Source organism: Scaptodrosophila lebanonensis, unplaced genomic scaffold, assembly GCF_003285725.1.
Source record: "Scaptodrosophila lebanonensis strain 11010-0011.00,11010-0021.00 unplaced genomic scaffold, SlebRS2 tig00001412-arrow-pilon, whole genome shotgun sequence".
NCBI classification, from domain to species: Eukaryota; Metazoa; Arthropoda; class Insecta; order Diptera; family Drosophilidae; genus Scaptodrosophila; species Scaptodrosophila lebanonensis.
Genome location: NW_022060739.1, coordinates 8,027,011 through 8,045,521, shown reverse-complemented (window position 1 = coordinate 8,045,521; position 18,511 = coordinate 8,027,011). Strand labels below are relative to the sequence as shown.

Below are 18,511 nucleotides of genomic sequence, written 5' to 3'. Positions count from 1 at the left end.
CCGCGCTAAATGATCTCACAGGTATACTAATCGAAACTAGCTATTTTTACCCCAAGTGTCAATAAATGGATCGCTTCAGCCGGACATCTTCCAATTTATAGTTTAATCATAATAATTAAAGATTAAGCTAATTAAACTAAATAACCTTCCGTCGCTTCGTTGTAGAACTGCCCTTGGAGTTGTGTGGATTGTTGGGAGTGTAGATTCCTCTGCCCTTTTCAGTTCGCCGGAATTTCTCAGATTCAGAATAAGAAATTATTTTCCTTTTATTTTTAACAGATGTACAACTGATTATAAATTTTATAATCCATTTCGAAGATTGTGCCTATTTTTTAATAAACGCTCTCTTTTCTGTCTGTGAATTTTATTTTTTGTATTTTAATTTCTTAGTTCGTTTTTTAATTTAATTTATTTAGCCATTAACTACTCGTAATTTCAATTTTATGTTTCAAATAGCGCTACTCTTATAACATGCATATACATTCTATTATGCCAATAAAAAGCTCAAAATAGGCCACTGTACGATTTCTGAGTTGTTGTTTTTGTTTATTTACATATTTATTTTTGACATCGCTGACATCTCGGAGAGTTTGGATGTCGACGCTGCTCTTTCATGATTAATTTCGTAGTCTAATTCGCCAGTTGTTTGCGGTTTTTTGTGGAAGGTGGTCATTGCGCTGTCCACGAAGCTTCGCGTGAGTTAATATAATTAAATAAATATTTCTGAGAAATAGAAAAATTAAAAAATACAAATTTAGCTTCTGGTTGTGCGCAAAAGAAATTTATATATTATTATTGTTTATGCAATTCTGTAATATTTTATCAAAACGTAAGACTCGCAGTATATATTTCGAACAAGATTTAAGTTCTATATTTTCATCTAATATTTTTCAATGCTAGAAATAATTTTTTATTTAAAAATTCAAAACTGCAATGTTTTTTAAAGCGCTGTTAGTTTTTTTAAGAGCTCTACTTAAATGTTTATGCTCACACATATTGCAAATGGTACAGGCTTAGTTTCTTTCCTTTTTGTTATACATATTTCTTATTCCACATACATATTTATTTTTGACATCGCCAATATCTCGGAGAGCTTCGATCCGTCGCTGCTCTTTCATTTGTCAGTTGTTTCTGGTTAGTTGTGAACAGCGGTCCGCTCACAGTCGTGTGAATTAATATAATTAAATACATTTTTCCTAGGGTCAGGAGCTGCAAATTTTAACAAACAAAGAAATATAAAATCAAAATTCAAATTGTCTCAATATATGTGTGTTAATAACACATACAAAATGCATTCCTACGCTATAACAAACATAAAACAAAATTGGTGTAGTTCTTAAAATACATTCGATTTCTTGATTTGAAAAGAATTCCCTCTTCTTACCATGTGTGTCCCAATTCTTTGTCAGTCTTCTTTGCGAATATGTTGCAAATAATTTTATGTATACCTAACTCAGCTAGCACCATCTGATTATATGCTGAATACATAGTACCTATATCTATAATTATATATACATACATACATAGCTGCAGTAAAATCTTTAAGTATTCATATCATGCTTGTCTTCTCAGCAGAAACATGCCACACAACGTTCCATTCAGTTGGATCTTCCTGCTGTTGTTATCATCTCTAGTATTAACAGCAGAATGTGCCAAGCCATTGAAAATCTTGGGACTCTTTCCACATCCTGCCAAAAGTCATTTCAATTTCTTTCATCCGATACTGCGGGGCCTCGTAGACGCTGGCCACAGTGTGGATGTCGTGAGTCCCTTTCCTGATAAGAGAGCCCCCGCCAATTATACGAACTACAATTTAGCGAGTGCCGCTTACATTAATATCATTGACTTAAATGTGAGTATCCAAATGCCTTTATAAACTGTACCGCTTGACTTTAAACCCCGAACACTCTGCAGGTGGTGGAAAACCGCAATCAGTTCTCCCACTTTAATGACTTTATGGCGCTTTATGCGATGGGCAAGGAAGCTTGCAACAACACCCTAAGCTCAAAGGCACTAGAGTCTATACTCGCACATCCTCCAGACTACTATGATGTTATTCTAATGGAGCACTTCAATACGGACTGCATGATGGGCGTGGCACATAAACTTCAAGCGCCGGTCGTAGCTATGAGCAGTACTGGACTACTGCCTTGGCATTACGAGCGCATGGGTGTGCCGATTATACCTTCCTTTCTGCCCGACCTGTTTCTGGGTCACTCACAGCAGATGAACCTGGGCGAGCGCTTGTTGAACTGGGTCACAACCCATTCTCTCAACTGGCTCTACAAGTGGGTGCAATATTATTAGTAGAGGGTATAAAAAGTACTAGTATTTTTATACTTTCCAGACTATTCAGTGTTCCTGCAGCTGATCAATTGTTGCGTCAAAAGTTCGGCCCTGGCATACCTTCAACTGGTGAACTAGTGAAGAACACATCCTTGTTTCTCATCAACCAGCACTACTCGCTGAGTGGCCCAAAGCCTTTGCCACCCAGTGTTATTGAAGTGGGGGGCGTCCACATACAGCCACCGGGACCGCTGCCCGCTCAACTGAAACGCCTGCTCGAGAATGCTAAGCACGGAGTGGTTCTCATGAGTTGGGGCTCAATGGTTCGGGCCACTACAATGGCACCCGCCAAGCGCGATGCCATCTTGCGTGCCATGTCCCGATTCAAGCAGCACTTCGTGTGGAAGTGGGAGAACGATACACTGCCCAACAAGCCGGACAACGTGCACATCATGAAATGGATTCCACAGCGTGATATTCTGGCTCATCCCAATGTGAAGGCTATGATATCCCACGGCGGTCTTCTAGGCACCACCGAAGCCATTCACTGTGGCGTCCCCATCTTGGGTACACCCATGTTTGGCGATCAGTTCCAAAATGTAGCCGCTCTAGTACAGCGTGGAGCGGCAGTGCGACTGGATTACACGGCTATCACTGAAGATGCGCTTGTCAAGGCTCTCACCAAAGTTCTCGATAAGAGCTATAAGAATAACGCCCAAGCGATTGCTCACTCCTACAACGAACGTCCGCAGAAGCCGCTGGAAACGGCCCTTTGGTGGGTGGAGTATGCCGCAGAAACTGGGGGGGCTCCTTTGACCCAACCCAGCTCCGTGCACATGTCCCGCTTCATTTACTACTCACTGGATGTATATCTGGTGGTATTGGGAGCTCTGCTGCTTCTGCTCGCCATTGCTCGGGAAGTAAAGCGAGTGTGTTGCGCGGCCAAAGAGGAGAGCTCGAAAACCCCTAGCAATCCGAAACGCAAACAAAAATAGGCATTGAGGCTGAGATACTATTGTCACTTTAAAATAAAATGTTTTCAAAGAATAGCCGACATACATGCTATGTATCTTCAAAATTATCACACACGTCTTTTTAGATATATTTTTTTGAATTAATTTAAGAACCCTCCACATGGCACGCAACGGCTCTTCTAAATTGATTTTTCTGCTGCGGCTGCTCATTTGGGCGCTAGTTGGAGGATCTGCGAACTCGCTGAACATCTTGGGCCTCTTTCCATATCGCTCCATGAGTCATTTTCAAATGACCCTCCCAATAACTCGTGGACTTGCAGCAGCTGGACATTATGTCGATGTTTTGAGCCCCTTTCCAGATCAGCATCCACCACCTCGTTACACGGATTACGCATTGTCGGGCAAAACTCTATATAACAATATTGATTTGCATGTGAGAACATCTATCCATCGCTTTTCCTTTCGTTTGCGTCAATATAAGGGTTAACATCTTTACAGACCTATGAGAAACGCACCTATTTCCGCGACTTGTATGAGTTCTTTATGATATTCTCATTGGGCGTCTCGACTTGCAATCAAACTTTGAACTCGCAGGCACTCGATAATATTTTGAGACACGCACCAGGCTATTACGATGTGATCCTTGTTGATACCGAGTCTGATTGCATGACGGGCGTGGCATATATTCTGCGGGCGCCGGTTATAGCCCTCACCAGTACGGCCCTTATGCCCTGGCACTATGGACGGATGGGTGCTCCGATTATTCCATCACATATGCCGGCTTATTTTCTAGGTAAGCAAGTCAGTCCCAGGTCTACAGAGCAATGATAAAGGGGAAAAGAATACTCTACTTCCCTTGCTGGTTTCCAAAATTGAAGAATACTTGAAAATATTTTGTGGCTTTTCTTAGCTCTTGACGAGCACATTAGTGCTAATTAAAAGGTTTATAGATATGGAGAGATTCTATTACAAATTTGAATACCCTGGAACCAAAAAGTACATATCATCAACATCAACATGATGAGATGAATATAACTTTTCAACAGCTAAAGGTTTTTAAAAATCGTTTTGTCAATTATTCTTAATCAACTTAAGGAGATGATGACAGAAGACTCTACTATAATTCCAAACTTTTAATATATTTCTCTTAAATTCAATAACTATTTTATACCTCTTATTCTTCAGTCAACTTATTTTTCTGCCTCTATTAGTAATTGCTCTTATTCTAATAGAATTTCATCTTACATTCTCCTCCTGAACCCAAAAGGTACATATCATAAACATCAACATGATGAGATGAATATAACTTAACAACAGCTAAAGGTTTTTAAAAATCGTTATGTCAATTATTCTTAATCAACTTAAGGAGATGATGACAGAGGACTCTACTATAATTTCAAACTTTTAATATATTTATCTTAAATTCAATAACTAGTCTATACACCTCTTATCGTTCAGTCAACTTATCTGCCTGTATTAGTAATTTCTCTTATTCTAATAGCATTTCATCTTCACACTCTATTTAACATTCTCCTCCATTTTGTAGGTGAATCACAAGAAATGAGTTTTCTGGGACGTCTGGATAATTTTATTACCACACACACATTCAATTGGTTGCACAGGTGAGTACGAAATAAATAACTTAATCCAGAAAAAAAAAAAACAATAACATCATCTTCCACACTTCAGGATATTCTACACTCCTGCCGCGGATGAGATGTTGCGTCAAAAGTTTGGCCCCCGAATGCCTTCGACGAACTTATTGGTGAAGTACACTTCCCTATTCTTTGTCAACCAGCACTACTCGCTGAGTGGCCCAAAGCCATTTCCACCCAATATTATCGAGCTGGCTGGCATTCATCTACAACGACCTAGAGCCCTGCCTTCTGATCTAAAATTGTTGCTGGAGAGCGCAACGGATGGCGTGGTGATTATCAGTTGGGGCTCCTTGATACGTGCCTCCTCTGTACCTCCAACCAAGCTGAACGCAATCTTGAACGCCATCAGTCGATTTAAGCAGCAGTTTATTTGGAAGTGGGAGAACGACACGATGCCCAACAAGCCGAAGAATCTACACATTGTGAAATGGCTGCCCCAACAGGATATACTCTGTCACCCCAATGTTAGGGCCTTTATAAGTCATGGCGGAATGATGGGCGTAACGGAGGCGGTGCACTGTGGAGTCCCCATTCTGGGAACACCCATTTATGGTGATCAGTTTCTGAATATCGCTTCACTGGTGGAGCGAGGCATGGCCGTCAATGTGAATTATAATGATATAAGCGAGAAGGCAATTTACGAGGCTCTAAAAGAGATTTTGCAAAAGAAATACCAAACTGCAGCGAAGGTAGTCGCCTTCTCCTTCAACGAACGATCCCAGACGCCGCTCGAAACTGCCCTTTGGTGGGTGGAGCATGTGGCTAACACGAAGGGCGCTCGTCTGACTCAGCCCAGTGCGGTGCGCATGTCCAGTTTCGTGTACAATTCCCTGGATGTGTATTTGGTGCTCGCAATCGGGGTCCTTCTAACCATTCTCATCGATGTAGCCTTGCTTCGATTTATGTTCAGCATGAAGAGCAGCGCTGCAGAAAAATCACAAATTCCCTCCGATAATTTAAAATCAAATGTGGTAGAAGTTAAATGCAATTAAAAATTATATTTATAAAAACAATTCCACCATTTACAACTTTGCTTTGGTGGCTCCAGGGAACCCTAGACGATAGAGCGCCACCACAACGGCACCGCCCAGACCCAAGTTATGTTGCAAAGCCAGCTGGCAGTTGTCCACCTGACGCTTCTCGGCCAGGCCGCGCAGTTGCCAGCACAGCTCGGCGCATTGGGCGAGCCCAGTGGCGCCCAATGGATGACCTTTTGAAATCAAACCACCGCTCGGGTTCACTACAAACTTGCCGCCGTATGTGTTGTCGCCGCGGTCAATAAATTCGCCAGCCTTGCCCTCCTCGCACAGACCCAAGGCCTCGTAGGTGACCAGCTCATTGGCTGAGAAGCAATCGTGCAGCTCAACCACCTGAACATCCTGTGGCTTAAAGCCACTCTTGGCAAACAGACGCTGGGTGGCCAAGCGGGTCATATCGGTGCCCGCAATCTTCATCAGACTCTTGTCGGCGAAAGTCGACTCGGGATCTGTGGCCATTTCCATGCCCACAATCTCCACAGCTTGTGCTTGCAGGCCATGCCGGCGCACAAACTGTTCGGAGGCCAGAATGGCAGCTCCCGATCCATCAGAGGTGGGACAGCACTGCAACTTAGTCAACACGCCCTCCACCACCTGTGGCGACTTCATAATCTGCTCCAGAGTGTACTCATCGCGGAACTGCGAGTAACTAAAAAAAAAATAAAGTCCATAGATAAGCCAACAACGCGTGCTGTAGTGCATTTAATGAAGTGAGCAATGGTCGTTATGACGTTCGCTTTGCAGGAACGAACTTTGCGCTGATAAGATAAACCGATTTATAACAGAGCAAGACAAACGAACTTTCGACTCCAGAAGCAAACAATAACTTACGGATTATTAACCGAGTGCTTATGGTTCTTCCAGGCGATTTTACCAAAATGCTCCGGTTTCGTGCCATACTTCTTCATGTGTTCCTTGCCGGCATTGCCGAATATCTGCGCAGCCATGGGACCGGCACCAATTTCCGTCAGTTCCCCCATTTCTGTGATGTGTCGTTCCATGGGATTAACACGATCAAAGTACTAAAACAAAGAAATGCAAATTAGTTTTCTCTCTTTTTCTAGTTTACCATTCTTTACGCACTTTTGCTGCTAGAGAGCCGCGCTCCATCTTCTCGAAGCCTAGAGCCAGCACGCAATCGGCGTTACCCGACTCGATGATCTGTTTACCCAAATACAAGGCACTGGAGCCGGTCGAGCAGTTGTTGTTTACATTGTAGACGGGTATGCCGGTCATGCCCACTTCGTAAACGGCACGCTGGCCACAGGTGGAGTCGCCATAAACGTAACCCACAACCGCCTGCTGCACCTCCTCGAACTTGATGTTGGCATCCTGCAGCGCCTTCGTAACGGCCTCCTTGGCAAAGTCCGGATAGCAAACATCGGCACGGCGACCGGGTTTTTCAAACTTAAAGAACATACATATTTAAATTAAGATACATATGCCACAACCAGCGCAGGGTCAAAGTTCACCATTTACCTTGGTCATGCCGACGCCGATAACATAGACTCTTGTTTTCGTCATTATGTATTTCCAATTACTATCACCTCACCGCTTGATCAACAAACACCGACTAAGTGATTGAGCGAGTCGATCCCGCCGAAATAACATGGTTTAAACGTTAAAAAAAGCTTTCTGCATATTTAGATTAACTGCCACAGAAGTTGGCAGCCCCGCGACACACACATCGTAACGTATACTCCTATCGATAGCTATCGATATCGCTGGCACTATCGCCGAAGCAGCAGCAACGGCGATTGTAATTTATTCCTGTTCGTTAGACGAACTTTGTTTAGTTATTGTTGAGAGCCGCAGCGCAGCAGTTGCAATTCTATTGTTTTTTTTAGCAAATTATTCAACAAACAGGTTCAACATGACCAAGACTCGCGTTTATGTTGTTGGTGTCGGCATGACAAAGGTGAGGGGGCAAAACTTTGGGCAACTCTACGCAATTATAAACAAAGAAGCTGCAAGCAACAACTACAACAACAGCTAGTTGAGCTGCAAATGGAGTTGAGCAATAGATCGAGCTAATTATCGCACTCGGACTTTGTACAGAGACAAGCACTTCGGTCATTAAATTGAAATATGTAGATCTTGTTTCTACGCCCTAAACTTTATCGCTGCGATTTGAGATTGTATTGGCCCCTAAGTGGGCCCGATTAAGCTTGTTTTTTTTTTGCTAAGCATTTGATTAGCTGGCGATAAACAGTTCAATTACTGACCCCAAACCCTTCTCTCACTGCAGTTCGAGAAACCCGGACGACGTGCCGATGTTTGCTATCCGGACTTTGCCAAGGAGGCCGTCACGAAGGCCCTTCAGGATGCCAAGCTGAGGTACACGGACGTACAGCAGGCGGCTGTGGGCTACGTCTATGGCGACTCCACCTGTGGCCAGCGGGCGCTCTACGAGGTGGGCATGACCGGTATACCCGTCTACAATGTAAATAACAACTGTTCGACCGGCTCCAGTGCCTTGTATTTGGCCAAGCAAATTGTGGAGTCAGGCAATGCAGACTGCGTGCTGGCTCTAGGATTTGAGAAGATGGAGCGTGGCTCCCTGTCGTCCAAGGTATATATAAACCAACAATATTCTGGCCTCTAAGCTGATCATCTTTTTGTGCAGTACTTTGATCGCGCCAATCCCATGGAGCGTCACATTACCGAGATGAGCGAATTGACAGAAATCGGCGCCGGTCCCATGGCTGCGCAGATATTCGGCAATGCCGGCAAAGAGCACATGCAGAAGTATGGCACGAAGCCCGAGCATTTTGGCAAAATCGCCTGGAAGAACCACAAGCACTCGGTTAATAATCCGTGAGTAGTTTAATACTTAAAGTTATTCACATAACTTAACATTCATTGTCCATCCAGCTACTCACAATTCCGCGATGAGTACACTCTGGAGCAGATTATGAAGTCGCCACAGGTGGTGGAGGGCGTGCTGACTAAGTTGCAGTGCTGTCCCACCTCTGATGGATCGGGAGCTGCCATTCTGGCCTCCGAACAGTTTGTGCGTCGGCATGGCCTCGAATCACAGGCTGTGGAGATTGTGGGCATGGAAATGGCCACAGATCCCGAGTCGACTTTCGCCGACAAGAGTCTGATGAAGATTGCGGGCACCGATATGACCCGCTTGGCCACCCAGCGTCTGTTTGCCAAGAGTGGCTTTAAGCCACAGGATGTTCAGGTGGTTGAGCTGCACGATTGCTTCTCAGCCAATGAGCTGGTCACCTACGAGGCCTTGGGTCTGTGCGAGGAGGGCAAGGCTGGCGAGTTTATTGACCGCGGCGACAACACATACGGCGGTAAGTTTGTAGTGAACCCGAGTGGTGGTTTGATTTCAAAAGGTCATCCATTGGGCGCCACTGGGCTCGCCCAATGCGCCGAGCTGTGCTGGCAACTGCGCGGCCTGGCCGAGAAGCGTCAGGTGCCTAACTGCCAGTTGGCTTTGCAACATAACTTGGGTTTGGGCGGCGCCGTTGTTGTGGCTCTATATCGCCTCGGTTTTCCTGCTGCCAACAATGTGCGCCACAATCTGACAGCTGCTGCAAAGGCAGCCACCAGCGATGAGGGCTTCAAGGTGACGGCATTGCTTAAGCTGCTGGAACAAGCCATGCAGGAGGACAAAGACAATCTCATTGAAAAGGTGCGTGCTGTCTATGGCTTCAGAGTCAACAATGGACCCAATGGCACAACTGGCTTCTGGGTTATTGACTGCAAGCAGGGCAAGGGTCAGGTTATCTTTAATGGCACACGTGAGTTTGGATTATAATGGATGGTTTTTATAGCTTTTGATAAATAATGTTTATCCCGCAGAGAAATGTGATGTCACCTTTATAATCAGCGATGACGATGTCTTTGAACTCTTGACCGGAAAATTGCCACCACAGAAGGCATTCTTCCAAGGCAAAATCAAAATCCAAGGCAACATGGGCTTTGCCATGAAATTGATGGATTTGCAACGCTCGGCGCAAAGCCGCATTGATGAGCTGCGCTCCAAGTTGTAATGTGTTTTGGAATGCGTTCATGTATTTTAGAAGTCGCTGTCATTCCGAATTTAGGTTCTACATATTATCCGACTTGTATAGAAAGAGTGCAATTTACATTCGAGGGGGCGAGCTGTCTAAAGTGCGAACTGTTTCTTATTTCAAAATGATTATATAGATCAAAGTTTGTTTAATAAGAATGTCTATCTGCCTTAGCGGAAATGTAAGCTCCGCTCTTTCCATATGCGAACGATAAATTGTATATAAAAATATATGATATTTGAAATTTATATAATGGGCTGGTTGTCTCACATCTGTACATGTTTTCTATATGTGTTATAATACTTAAATAAAACTAGAGCTGTCGCAGATTTTTTACGTTTTGAATCTTTATTGTTTCATCAACGTTTAAGCTACATGGGCGTTTAAAAACTACAGTTTACATCATATATGCGGTTCGTATCATAATTTTTAGCTTGTATGTATAATAATAATATGTGTGTAAGGTGTATTGTGTTATGCACTTTCTTCAAACACGCTTCACAAAATAGTCGTCATCGAGAAAAGAGAAAAGAAAACACTGGGGTTTTTTCGATTCTTTTTGCATTGCGATGCATTTAAAAACTTCACCAATGTGCAGATGCAAAATAGTAATACATAAAAAAGTGGCATATGTAAACATATCAAATAAAGTACATACATTTAAAATATATAATATGCTGTTTAAAGTACAATTGTTATATATAAACGTGGGCAACTGTCTTGATTTTTCGTTCTGCATCGACTCTCGTGTAAATAAATAAAAAAACTACATGACTAAAAGGGGTTTCCAATTTGAGCTTAAAAACTACAATCAATTATCAAATATAGGGTGTGTGTGTGTGTGCATACATATATATGTCTTGCTATGTACAATAAAAAGTGTTAAGTGAGCTCAAGCCTTTCGTTAAACGAATACACATGCGCTTAGGTAAATAAAATAATAATAATTCTATAAACAAATGAAACATTATGCGAAGTTCAGGTTTCTTGCGAGCTGAAGAACTGGGATATCCCACAAAAGTATTGTCAAATCTTTGGAACAAATTGTATGATTTCATAAAACTTCCATAGTCTCTATATTAATATTACTTGCATAGGTTTGTCTTAAAATACGCGGACAAAGTTTTCAATACCCTGCACCGAAAGTACAAAAAATCTAATAGTTATAAAAGGAGACCTTTGAAAAACAGGCTCACACAAAAAATTAACAATCATTTTATGAAATTGCAATTAAAATCGCACCAATAGTTCCAAAGATATTGCAAGGCTTGTGAGGACACTTTGAACGCAGAGAACTTTGATCACTGATCGCTTAAATTGTTTAAATTCATTTTCCACTTAAATATTATATGGGGAACAATTCCTTATTGAATTGGAAATGGTCAGTGATCCAATTCTGAAGGTTAATATAGTATTCCAGCATAATGTCTACAGCCTCGATTGCTGACCCTCCAGTTCAGTATGTGTTATTGGAGTTGGCATATGGATTCGTTGTGGCTGTGGCTCCACCTCCTGATGAAGCTGATGATGTAGCCGAGCTATTGTGAGTGGTTGTGCCCACAATCTTAGGCTTGTCCATGCTGGCCATTATGGAGCCGAGCAGGTCTACTGGTGTGGCTGATGTCTTTGCTGTTACGGTTCTCGTGCCGCCGGCTATGATGATCTTATGTGAGGGCAAATTGAAGGTATTATAGGCGGGCTTTAGGGCAGGTGTGGGTGTGCTTGATGGTGTGGATAAGGGTATGGTTGAAGGTAGTTGGGCTGGCGGTGGAGGTGGCGGCGGCGGTGCAATTGTGCAGGAAGGTGGCAGCGGCGGCAAAGGCGGCAATACAGTGGGCAGCACCACCTTAACCAGCTGGGCGGCATGTATCGGCAGCGGTGGCGGTGGCGCCTGCGCTGGCATAGGCGTGGGTGTATCACTTGGAATATCCATGTGCACGATTTCCTCCCCCATCACCTCCTCCTCATGATCCACAATTAGTTGTGGCGTACTCTCTACGCTGAGCTCATGGGCCACTTCCATGGGACAGGCGGGCAGCAAAGCCGACTCAGCTAAGGCATTGCCAATAGGCGTGACATCGTTTGCTTTTGTCGTTTCTGTGGCTGCCGATACTGCTGGCGGTGCATCAGATACCATTTTGAGTTGTATTTTGATTTCGGGCGCTTTTTGATTTAAATTATTTATGTAGGCGTCGCGGTGTATTAACGGCGTTTGAGGCACTAAAGGCAGCGGCAGGCCGGGCGGCACACTAGGTGGCGTCTCTGGTGTCGTCGTTGTGGTTTTTATTGGTGAGGGCGAGGGCGTTGCCACCACTGGCAGGGCATTGGTTGATTGATTGGTTGCCTCAATGGCAAGACGCGACACTTTGGCCGGCGTGCAGTTTTCGGTTTGCTTTTCTGGCTCCTTCGTCTTCTTGCTCGGTGTTGTCTCTCTGCTGCGACTGCGGGACTTGTTAGTGCTCTGCTTACTGGACTTCTCCTTGGGCTTGGGCTTCTCCTTGTCATGTGCGGCTGCCGCCGCTTTGGTCAACTTAAAGGAGTGGTCCAGCACCATTTTCCGCATATCTATTTTTGCATCGTCTTTGGTCGCTTTTCTTTTGGGCGTGCTGCTGCCGCTGTTGCAGTTGCTATTGTTGTTATTGTTGTTGTTTAAAGTGGGCGAGGCACTGCCCACTTCCTTCGTTGTATCCTCAATGCTGCTCTCACTCGAGCGACGTTCCTTTCCATCCAAATCGATGAGCTTGCGTTTCGCTTTGCCATCGTGAGCCCGCTTCGAAGGAGTCTTCTTGCCGCCCTCGTCATGGCCAATCGGATGCGGCAATATGGTTTGTTTCTCCTTATAGTGTGGTGTTTCGGCCAACACTGGATTATTTTTCTCGTTGATGACCTCCTGGCCGGGATAATACTGACGCAATCGCAGGTGCCAAGCTAACAGAGAAAGTTAGTTAATATTAATTTTGAATAAGCCGATCTACATTCAATTCATTTCAATTTAATCACATTGAAATCCCTTATATCATTTTCAATATTGGTGTCTTACCTATGCTCGTCACTGCCGTCACTGTGCGAAATTGATGAATGATGTTGCGTGGCAGAAAGTAGATGTCGTTATCGCAGAGCTGTATGCGCGCATAGCGTATGCCATCGCGTCTCAACTGATTCAGTTTGGCATCCTCAATCCATTGCACGCACTGCGAAATAGGCGGTTCATGCAAGTCCAGCTGCAGCATCTCGACGAGTGTGTTAAAGTCCTGGGCGGCAAATGCGACTACATCCTTGGTAATACGATTCTGTGTATATGGTTGGCCGCAATGCACAGCCTTCAAAATACCTACAAAATAAAGAAATACATGGTTAGCCAAAGGCTTCATTGTTCCAAAACTATGATGATGGGGGCTCACCAACTGCTGCGGTTGTGATACGCTCGTGTCCATGTCCCACATGGTCTGCATGCGCCTTAGTGCGATCCTCAATCATTGTTTCGCGCGCCTCCGACAAACGCGGCAAATATTGCAAGTTGCGCAGCTCATTGATGCGTGTGCTGCAAAGAGACGATAAGCCCAGTGAGTTAGCTTGAATGTAGTGTACAGTTAAGGGCAACCTACCGCTGCCTTTTGAGTGGTGTTTTGCTGTTTAGCTCAGCCGTGGGCACTAATTGCTCGCCGGCACGTATCCACAGTATGGGACCGTCATTCGATTGACGCGGATCTGTTTGCAATATGGAATTGACAGCCCAGGGCATGGTCTGTAAAGGAAGTGAATGGTAAAGAGTTATTGCTATATAATGTTGAGTTCGTGAAGCAATACATAATTATACAAAGTAACATCTTGAAATCTTGAAAAAAAAAGGTGAGTATCGCTGGAAAAGTCGACCCACTTCTTTCATTAATAAAAGAAAGGTCCCCAATTATATCAAAGTTTTTACAAAGCACTTTAAAGCCAAATCGCAAGTTAAACTGCTTTGTTCATTTATAAGGAAAAGTGAATGAGTTCGACAAATCTCTGAATAGTTTGTCTCACCATACCTTGCGCAAAAACGGATTCATTTCGATGCGTCCGAGGAGATCAGGAAAGTAGCCGCCTACCTCCTCATGCACTTTGCCCACCAAACTGATTTGATGCAATGGTCCATAACGAAAGGTTCCCTGGCAGTAATTGCGCATCACCTATAAGGAGGTAAAAATGGTAAATATGCAAACTAGATTGGCAATTAAATGGCAATTCTAACTCACTTGTTCGTTGTACTGTGCCATTGTGCAGGTCTCTATATCCGAGTTTCGCCCTAGAACGCCAGCCTTGACGGTGAGCGTCGAGTAGTTCTCGGCCATGTGTTCTAGCAGATCGGGTATATAGCGTGCAGCATCGTGTACAATGCCCATTACATGATGGGCATAGCCCTGTTCGTCTTCGGCAAAACAAACGCCAAAGAACTCGTCGACCAATTCCTCCATTTCGTCGGGTGAGAGTTCATCTATTTCGTGCTGATACAAATGCACAATTGAGGCGCCACCATTGGGATATTGTTCTACTTGAAAGTAGTGTCCGTATTTAAGATTCTCCAGTCCAGGCGGTGGTTTGCGGTTCGGCGCCGGTGGCAAACTCTGCACCGTCTGCCAGGCACCAGCAACGGGCGCATGTTGCATACATTGGACGCCCACACTGCTGCGTCGAATTTTGGAGCGTTTATAGCATTTGGAACAATCACGCGAGGACGATGAGGAAGAGGAGTGACGCGAGGATGATGAGCTGGACGAGCTGCCGGTCTTGTGATGGCTGCTGGACGAGGAATAGGACTTACGCGCACTGGAACTACTGGAGGAATGATGATTGCTGTTGGATGTTGAGATTTTTGGCGCTGGCGACGGCATCAGAGAGGCCGAGCTACTATTGGCTGTTATTTTGGGCTTCTCAGCGCTGCCAAAATTCAGTTGTCGCGTGACCTCGTCGCGTGTCTTTTGCGCGCTCGCTTCTGTTTTCACATCACCATTGAGCAATGGCTCCTTTTTGATTGTATTATTGTCCACGGACTTGCTGCTGGTAAGTACTTCTTGTTTAACCACGATCTCCTTCCCTTCCACCTTAATTTCCTGCTCCAATGCCGCAACTACTGCTGGCTGCAGCACCTCGTCCGTTGCTACCGCTGCAGTTGACGACGATGACGACTTAATGACGTTGAGTTTGCTGGAACTGTTGTTGCTGCTGCGACTGCTTTCGGAGCTGCGACGCCGATGCGAATGTGATGAGGAACTTGATGATGACGATGGAATCTATGCGGAACAAATACGACAATTAGTTTTTAGTTGTGTAGCTAAAGAGCATGTGTTTTTCCTTTAATACTCTTGCAAAGTGTATTTGTGTATGAGTTTCTTCCGATATTTCCAACTCAGAAGAAGTCATTCAAACTAGTCTCTCAGTTTGAAAGCAAAAGAGCTAACAATTCTTCTTTTTTTGCAAACAGATAAGATATCGGAGCCAGCCATTTTGAAATAGTACATCAACTGCGATCATTTGAAGAAGCATTCTGAAGCTATACTAACGATTTTTTACATACGTTGTTTAATATACAGTGATATAGCAACGATCTGGTTTAAACCATGATTTGTTGCTGATAAATTCAACAACAATTTAACACAATAGGTAGAGGAACGGAAAGGTAGTTTTGCAAGGGTATTTAGGCTTCGGTGTGCAGCAGTTCATGTGTTACAAGTTTGTTTTCTTACTTTTTCGCGCTCCCGCTCTCGATCGCTTCGATGATACTTTTTGTCTTTGCTGCGCGACGATGAAGATGTGGATGTAGTTTTATAATCGCTGCCGCGTCTACTACTGCTGCCGCCCGTGGACACTTTTGAGCTGCTGTCCCGATCACGATCTTCACGTGAATGATCCTTGCGTTGATCGCTGCTATGACGCCTCTCTTCATCCACACGATCGCGTTCCTTATCTTTTCTCTTTTTCTTGTGATTGCGCTCTGTAATAGAAGCAGAAAACAAATAAGAACAACAAAAACGTTGTTTATATGTGCCCGAGGAATGTGTTGGCATTATTCTACTTACCCGCCTTGTTGCTGTCCGATTCCGTGTCTGCTACTTTGACGTAATTCGCATTCACTGTCGACGCTGTGGCATTTGCATTCCCATCGCCTGACAGCTGCCGCTGCTGCTGTAGTTGTATTTGCTCAGTGTTATAGTTGTTGGTGTTGTTGTTATTCTGGCCCTCCTCTATTGCCGCGCCATTCCCGAGAGCACTTACATTGTTTTCCATTAGCACCGCTTTGTTTACGGCCAGCTGCTGTTGATGATGTTGTTGTTGTTGTTGCTGCTCCAGCTCCAACTTAGGTTTAATGGTGCGCTCATTCTCCAATTGCAGCTTATTATTACTGTTGTTGTTGTTATTGTTCTTGCTGTTGGCCAACTCTGCTGGGGCCCTAATAACTTCAGCACTCGGCTCGCTTATCATTACAACCGCCGCCCCCGCAGTTGTATTTGTTTGTTGTTCTAACTCTTTTTTCATTGCCTCAGCACTTGTAGGCGCCACACTATTCTTAAAACCACCAGCACTAGCAACACCACCACCTCCACCTCCTCCTTCATCTACACCACTACCGTCAACATTGGCATCGCCGCCTAATGTGTTTTCCGCTTCCATTTACCACTATTTGTGTGTGTAAGTGTGCTTTCAGTGTGTGAATATTGATCGGAGCGCTACGTGATACAAATCAGGAAGCCGTTTATCTTATGCGCGCAGCGACATGCGTAATTCTCGCGAGGTACGCGCGCTTGCACTTGTGTGGGTGAGCAATACTTTGGGTTATGGTTTCGCAAATTTACAGCGCACTTTTGTTAATTGCAGAACGTTTTCGTTCATTCATTGTTAGCAATTGGCAATCGACTAAATGTGGGTGTATATCGAGTGGACAATCGAGTCGCGCAAACGGTGGTGAGTCGCTAATTGCGCGGTGTTTCGCAGCACTTATGCGCACGCATAAAAATTAAGCAAGTTGGCAGGGTAACGGAAAAATGTTTGTGGGATCATTAAACTTGGGAAATATTTAAATGCATCCTTTCTTCCTTTAGCGTTTTCTCAGGAAAGTATTTCTTTTGGCTGCCCTAAAAGCTGCCAAACACCTTGTAGTTTACTACAAGCCCTAATATATATATATATATTAAAATATTTTAATTTTATAAATATTATTTTCCATTAAAAACGTTATTGCATAAATAATTCATTTAATATATATTTAATTTCAACAGATTTTTGTACGGCAGAAAAAAAATAAACACAACTTCTGTGCTTTTGAACTATTTCGTTTCTTTACTAGTACTTTAAGTTTAAGCAATTGTAATTGCACTTAAGATTTATGCATACACATTTAAGTTTCATTAACTAAAACCAATAAAAAATGTAGTTGTAGCCATCATTTGCGGTTGAAAATCACTCCACTTGTGAAGCTGCGTGAATTTCTTTTCCATCTGCACAATATATTAAATTTTGTTTGGCATCAAAACATGAAATGAAAATATAATTAGTTGAATTAAAATTTGAAAATAATGCTTGTTATTTATTCAATTGTGATATTACATCTTTAAGAAAATTGTGCGTTTCCTATTCTACAACCTTGACCTTAAAATAGCTATCCACCGCTGCTAACGTAAGAATTTCACGGCCAGCTGCGCCGTGTAATTTAATTATTTACAAAATTATCGCACAGTTATGAAATTCTTAAAAACACTATTCATTCATAAATCTTTTTCCGAACCGATCTACTCTACTTTTTTCAAGGTGCGGCAATCCTTGGCTTTAAATTTAATAGTTTCCATGAAAATATATACATATGTGAGTCAGATAAATTCAAATTAGATATTGTGAAAAGATCGATTACAGAATGTGATTAACGAAAACCATCCTTTTTTGACGCATTTTCGAATTTTATCAGTAAAGTCCTAAAGTATATAAATTAAAAACGTGTCTATACCGATCAATGTTGCCAGCACATCGCCACAAAATAGGGACGAAGAGACAAAAAAAAGGCAGGAAAAAGGTATAGAAACATTTTAAAAGGACAAAAACACTATTTTTTCGTTTAAATGTTTACTTTTAGTGTTTGGGATGCCAAAATGATGTCCTTAAATAATATTTACCCAAATTCAAGTAATAATAAACAAGCTCAAACAAACTCCCGGCAATGAGGTTTAGCAGAAGAAAGAAAGAAGTTATTTCGCTAATAAATTCTCTTAAAATTGACAGATTTTTATGAAATTTTAAACAAGAGTAAATAGTTATATATACTTAGCATACATTACGCATTCAAAGTTTGGTTAATCTAACGTGTGGACAGTATTTAAATTTTTTCAGGCAGAAATATTTTTTAAATAGACAGATCTATCCGGAAAAATGCTGAAAAGGCAACACTGATACCGATGGCTAAATCCCATTATTAAATTAAATTAGGGACAGTATGTGAGCAGAACCTCAATCTGCATTTATAAGTTAGATAAATCCAAATTAGATATTGTGAAAGATGGTGG

The 18,511-nt window shown here is 43.1% G+C and overlaps 5 protein-coding genes across 6 annotated transcripts; 3 read left to right on the top strand and 2 right to left on the bottom strand.

The window, feature by feature from the left end:
• The first annotated feature begins 652 nt into the window (after positions 1-652).
• LOC115631047 (UDP-glucuronosyltransferase 2B14-like) lies at positions 653-3,340 on the top strand. Of its 2 annotated transcripts, none has more exons than XM_030527679.1 (4): positions 653-695; positions 1,573-1,852; positions 1,915-2,288; positions 2,348-3,340. In XM_030527679.1, exons 2-4 carry the CDS (start codon positions 1,580-1,582, stop codon positions 3,279-3,281), a joined length of 1,581 nt encoding a protein of 526 aa, XP_030383539.1. In that variant the 5' UTR covers positions 653-695; positions 1,573-1,579; the 3' UTR covers positions 3,282-3,340. The 2 variants fall into 2 exon arrangements, with proteins under 2 accessions (XP_030383539.1, XP_030383540.1); XM_030527680.1 differs by having other exon boundaries at positions 659-695; positions 1,576-1,852.
• Positions 3,341-3,366: 26 nt separating this feature from the next.
• LOC115631046 (UDP-glucuronosyltransferase 2B17-like) lies at positions 3,367-5,931 on the top strand. The gene is made up of 4 exons (XM_030527678.1): positions 3,367-3,693; positions 3,759-4,053; positions 4,807-4,882; positions 4,950-5,931. Exons 1-4 carry the CDS (start codon positions 3,421-3,423, stop codon positions 5,908-5,910), a joined length of 1,605 nt encoding a protein of 534 aa, XP_030383538.1. The 5' UTR covers positions 3,367-3,420; the 3' UTR covers positions 5,911-5,931.
• LOC115631048 (non-specific lipid-transfer protein) lies at positions 5,891-7,567 on the bottom strand. Its single transcript, XM_030527681.1, has 4 exons — positions 7,435-7,567; positions 7,039-7,362; positions 6,787-6,977; positions 5,891-6,604 (listed from the first exon to the last, which is right to left on the bottom strand). Exons 1-4 carry the CDS (start codon positions 7,477-7,479, stop codon positions 5,941-5,943), a joined length of 1,224 nt encoding a protein of 407 aa, XP_030383541.1. The 5' UTR covers positions 7,480-7,567; the 3' UTR covers positions 5,891-5,940.
• A 175-nt stretch (positions 7,568-7,742) lies between these two features.
• LOC115630934 (non-specific lipid-transfer protein) lies at positions 7,743-10,315 on the top strand. The gene is made up of 5 exons (XM_030527501.1): positions 7,743-7,873; positions 8,204-8,527; positions 8,582-8,772; positions 8,830-9,713; positions 9,775-10,315. The coding sequence occupies exons 1-5, from the start codon at positions 7,829-7,831 to the stop codon at positions 9,963-9,965; spliced, it is 1,635 nt and encodes a 544-aa protein (XP_030383361.1). The 5' UTR covers positions 7,743-7,828; the 3' UTR covers positions 9,966-10,315.
• Positions 10,309-16,813, bottom strand: LOC115630933. The gene is made up of 8 exons (XM_030527500.1): positions 16,040-16,813; positions 15,707-15,954; positions 14,219-15,253; positions 14,012-14,152; positions 13,592-13,731; positions 13,388-13,527; positions 13,027-13,317; positions 10,309-12,914 (listed from the first exon to the last, which is right to left on the bottom strand). The coding sequence occupies exons 1-8, from the start codon at positions 16,629-16,631 to the stop codon at positions 11,443-11,445; spliced, it is 4,059 nt and encodes a 1,352-aa protein (XP_030383360.1). The 5' UTR covers positions 16,632-16,813; the 3' UTR covers positions 10,309-11,442.
• Positions 16,814-18,511: the final 1,698 nt, after the last annotated feature.

What these genes read in the sequence shown, in the direction of transcription:
- LOC115630934 (XM_030527501.1), top strand. Translation starts at nt 7,829, where the DNA reads ATGACCAAGACTCGCGTTTATGTTGTTGGTGTCGGCATGACAAAG. An exon ending in GTGGCTCCCTGTCGTCCAAG is followed by an intron (nt 8,528 to 8,581) that starts GTATATATAAAC and finishes CTTTTTGTGCAG; the next exon opens with TACTTTGATCGCGCCAATCC. An exon ending in AAGCACTCGGTTAATAATCC is followed by an intron (nt 8,773 to 8,829) that starts GTGAGTAGTTTA and finishes TTGTCCATCCAG; the next exon opens with CTACTCACAATTCCGCGATG.
- LOC115630933 (XM_030527500.1), bottom strand. Translation starts at nt 16,631, where the DNA reads ATGGAAGCGGAAAACACATTAGGCGGCGATGCCAATGTTGACGGTAGT. An exon ending in TGGCACAGTACAACGAACAA is followed by an intron (nt 14,153 to 14,218) that starts GTGAGTTAGAAT and finishes ACCTCCTTATAG; the next exon opens with GTGATGCGCAATTACTGCCA. An exon ending in ACACCACTCAAAAGGCAGCG is followed by an intron (nt 13,528 to 13,591) that starts GTAGGTTGCCCT and finishes GTCTCTTTGCAG; the next exon opens with CACACGCATCAATGAGCTGC.
- LOC115631048 (XM_030527681.1), bottom strand. Translation starts at nt 7,479, where the DNA reads ATGACGAAAACAAGAGTCTATGTTATCGGCGTCGGCATGACCAAG. An exon ending in TCGGCGTCGGCATGACCAAG is followed by an intron (nt 7,363 to 7,434) that starts GTAAATGGTGAA and finishes ATGTTCTTTAAG; the next exon opens with TTTGAAAAACCCGGTCGCCG. An exon ending in GCGGCTCTCTAGCAGCAAAA is followed by an intron (nt 6,978 to 7,038) that starts GTGCGTAAAGAA and finishes TCTTTGTTTTAG; the next exon opens with TACTTTGATCGTGTTAATCC.
- LOC115631047 (XM_030527679.1), top strand. Translation starts at nt 1,580, where the DNA reads ATGCCACACAACGTTCCATTCAGTTGGATCTTCCTGCTGTTGTTATCA. An exon ending in TTAATATCATTGACTTAAAT is followed by an intron (nt 1,853 to 1,914) that starts GTGAGTATCCAA and finishes AACACTCTGCAG; the next exon opens with GTGGTGGAAAACCGCAATCA. An exon ending in TCTCTCAACTGGCTCTACAA is followed by an intron (nt 2,289 to 2,347) that starts GTGGGTGCAATA and finishes TATACTTTCCAG; the next exon opens with ACTATTCAGTGTTCCTGCAG.
- LOC115631046 (XM_030527678.1), top strand. Translation starts at nt 3,421, where the DNA reads ATGGCACGCAACGGCTCTTCTAAATTGATTTTTCTGCTGCGGCTGCTC. An exon ending in ATAACAATATTGATTTGCAT is followed by an intron (nt 3,694 to 3,758) that starts GTGAGAACATCT and finishes ACATCTTTACAG; the next exon opens with ACCTATGAGAAACGCACCTA. An exon ending in ACATTCAATTGGTTGCACAG is followed by an intron (nt 4,883 to 4,949) that starts GTGAGTACGAAA and finishes TCCACACTTCAG; the next exon opens with GATATTCTACACTCCTGCCG.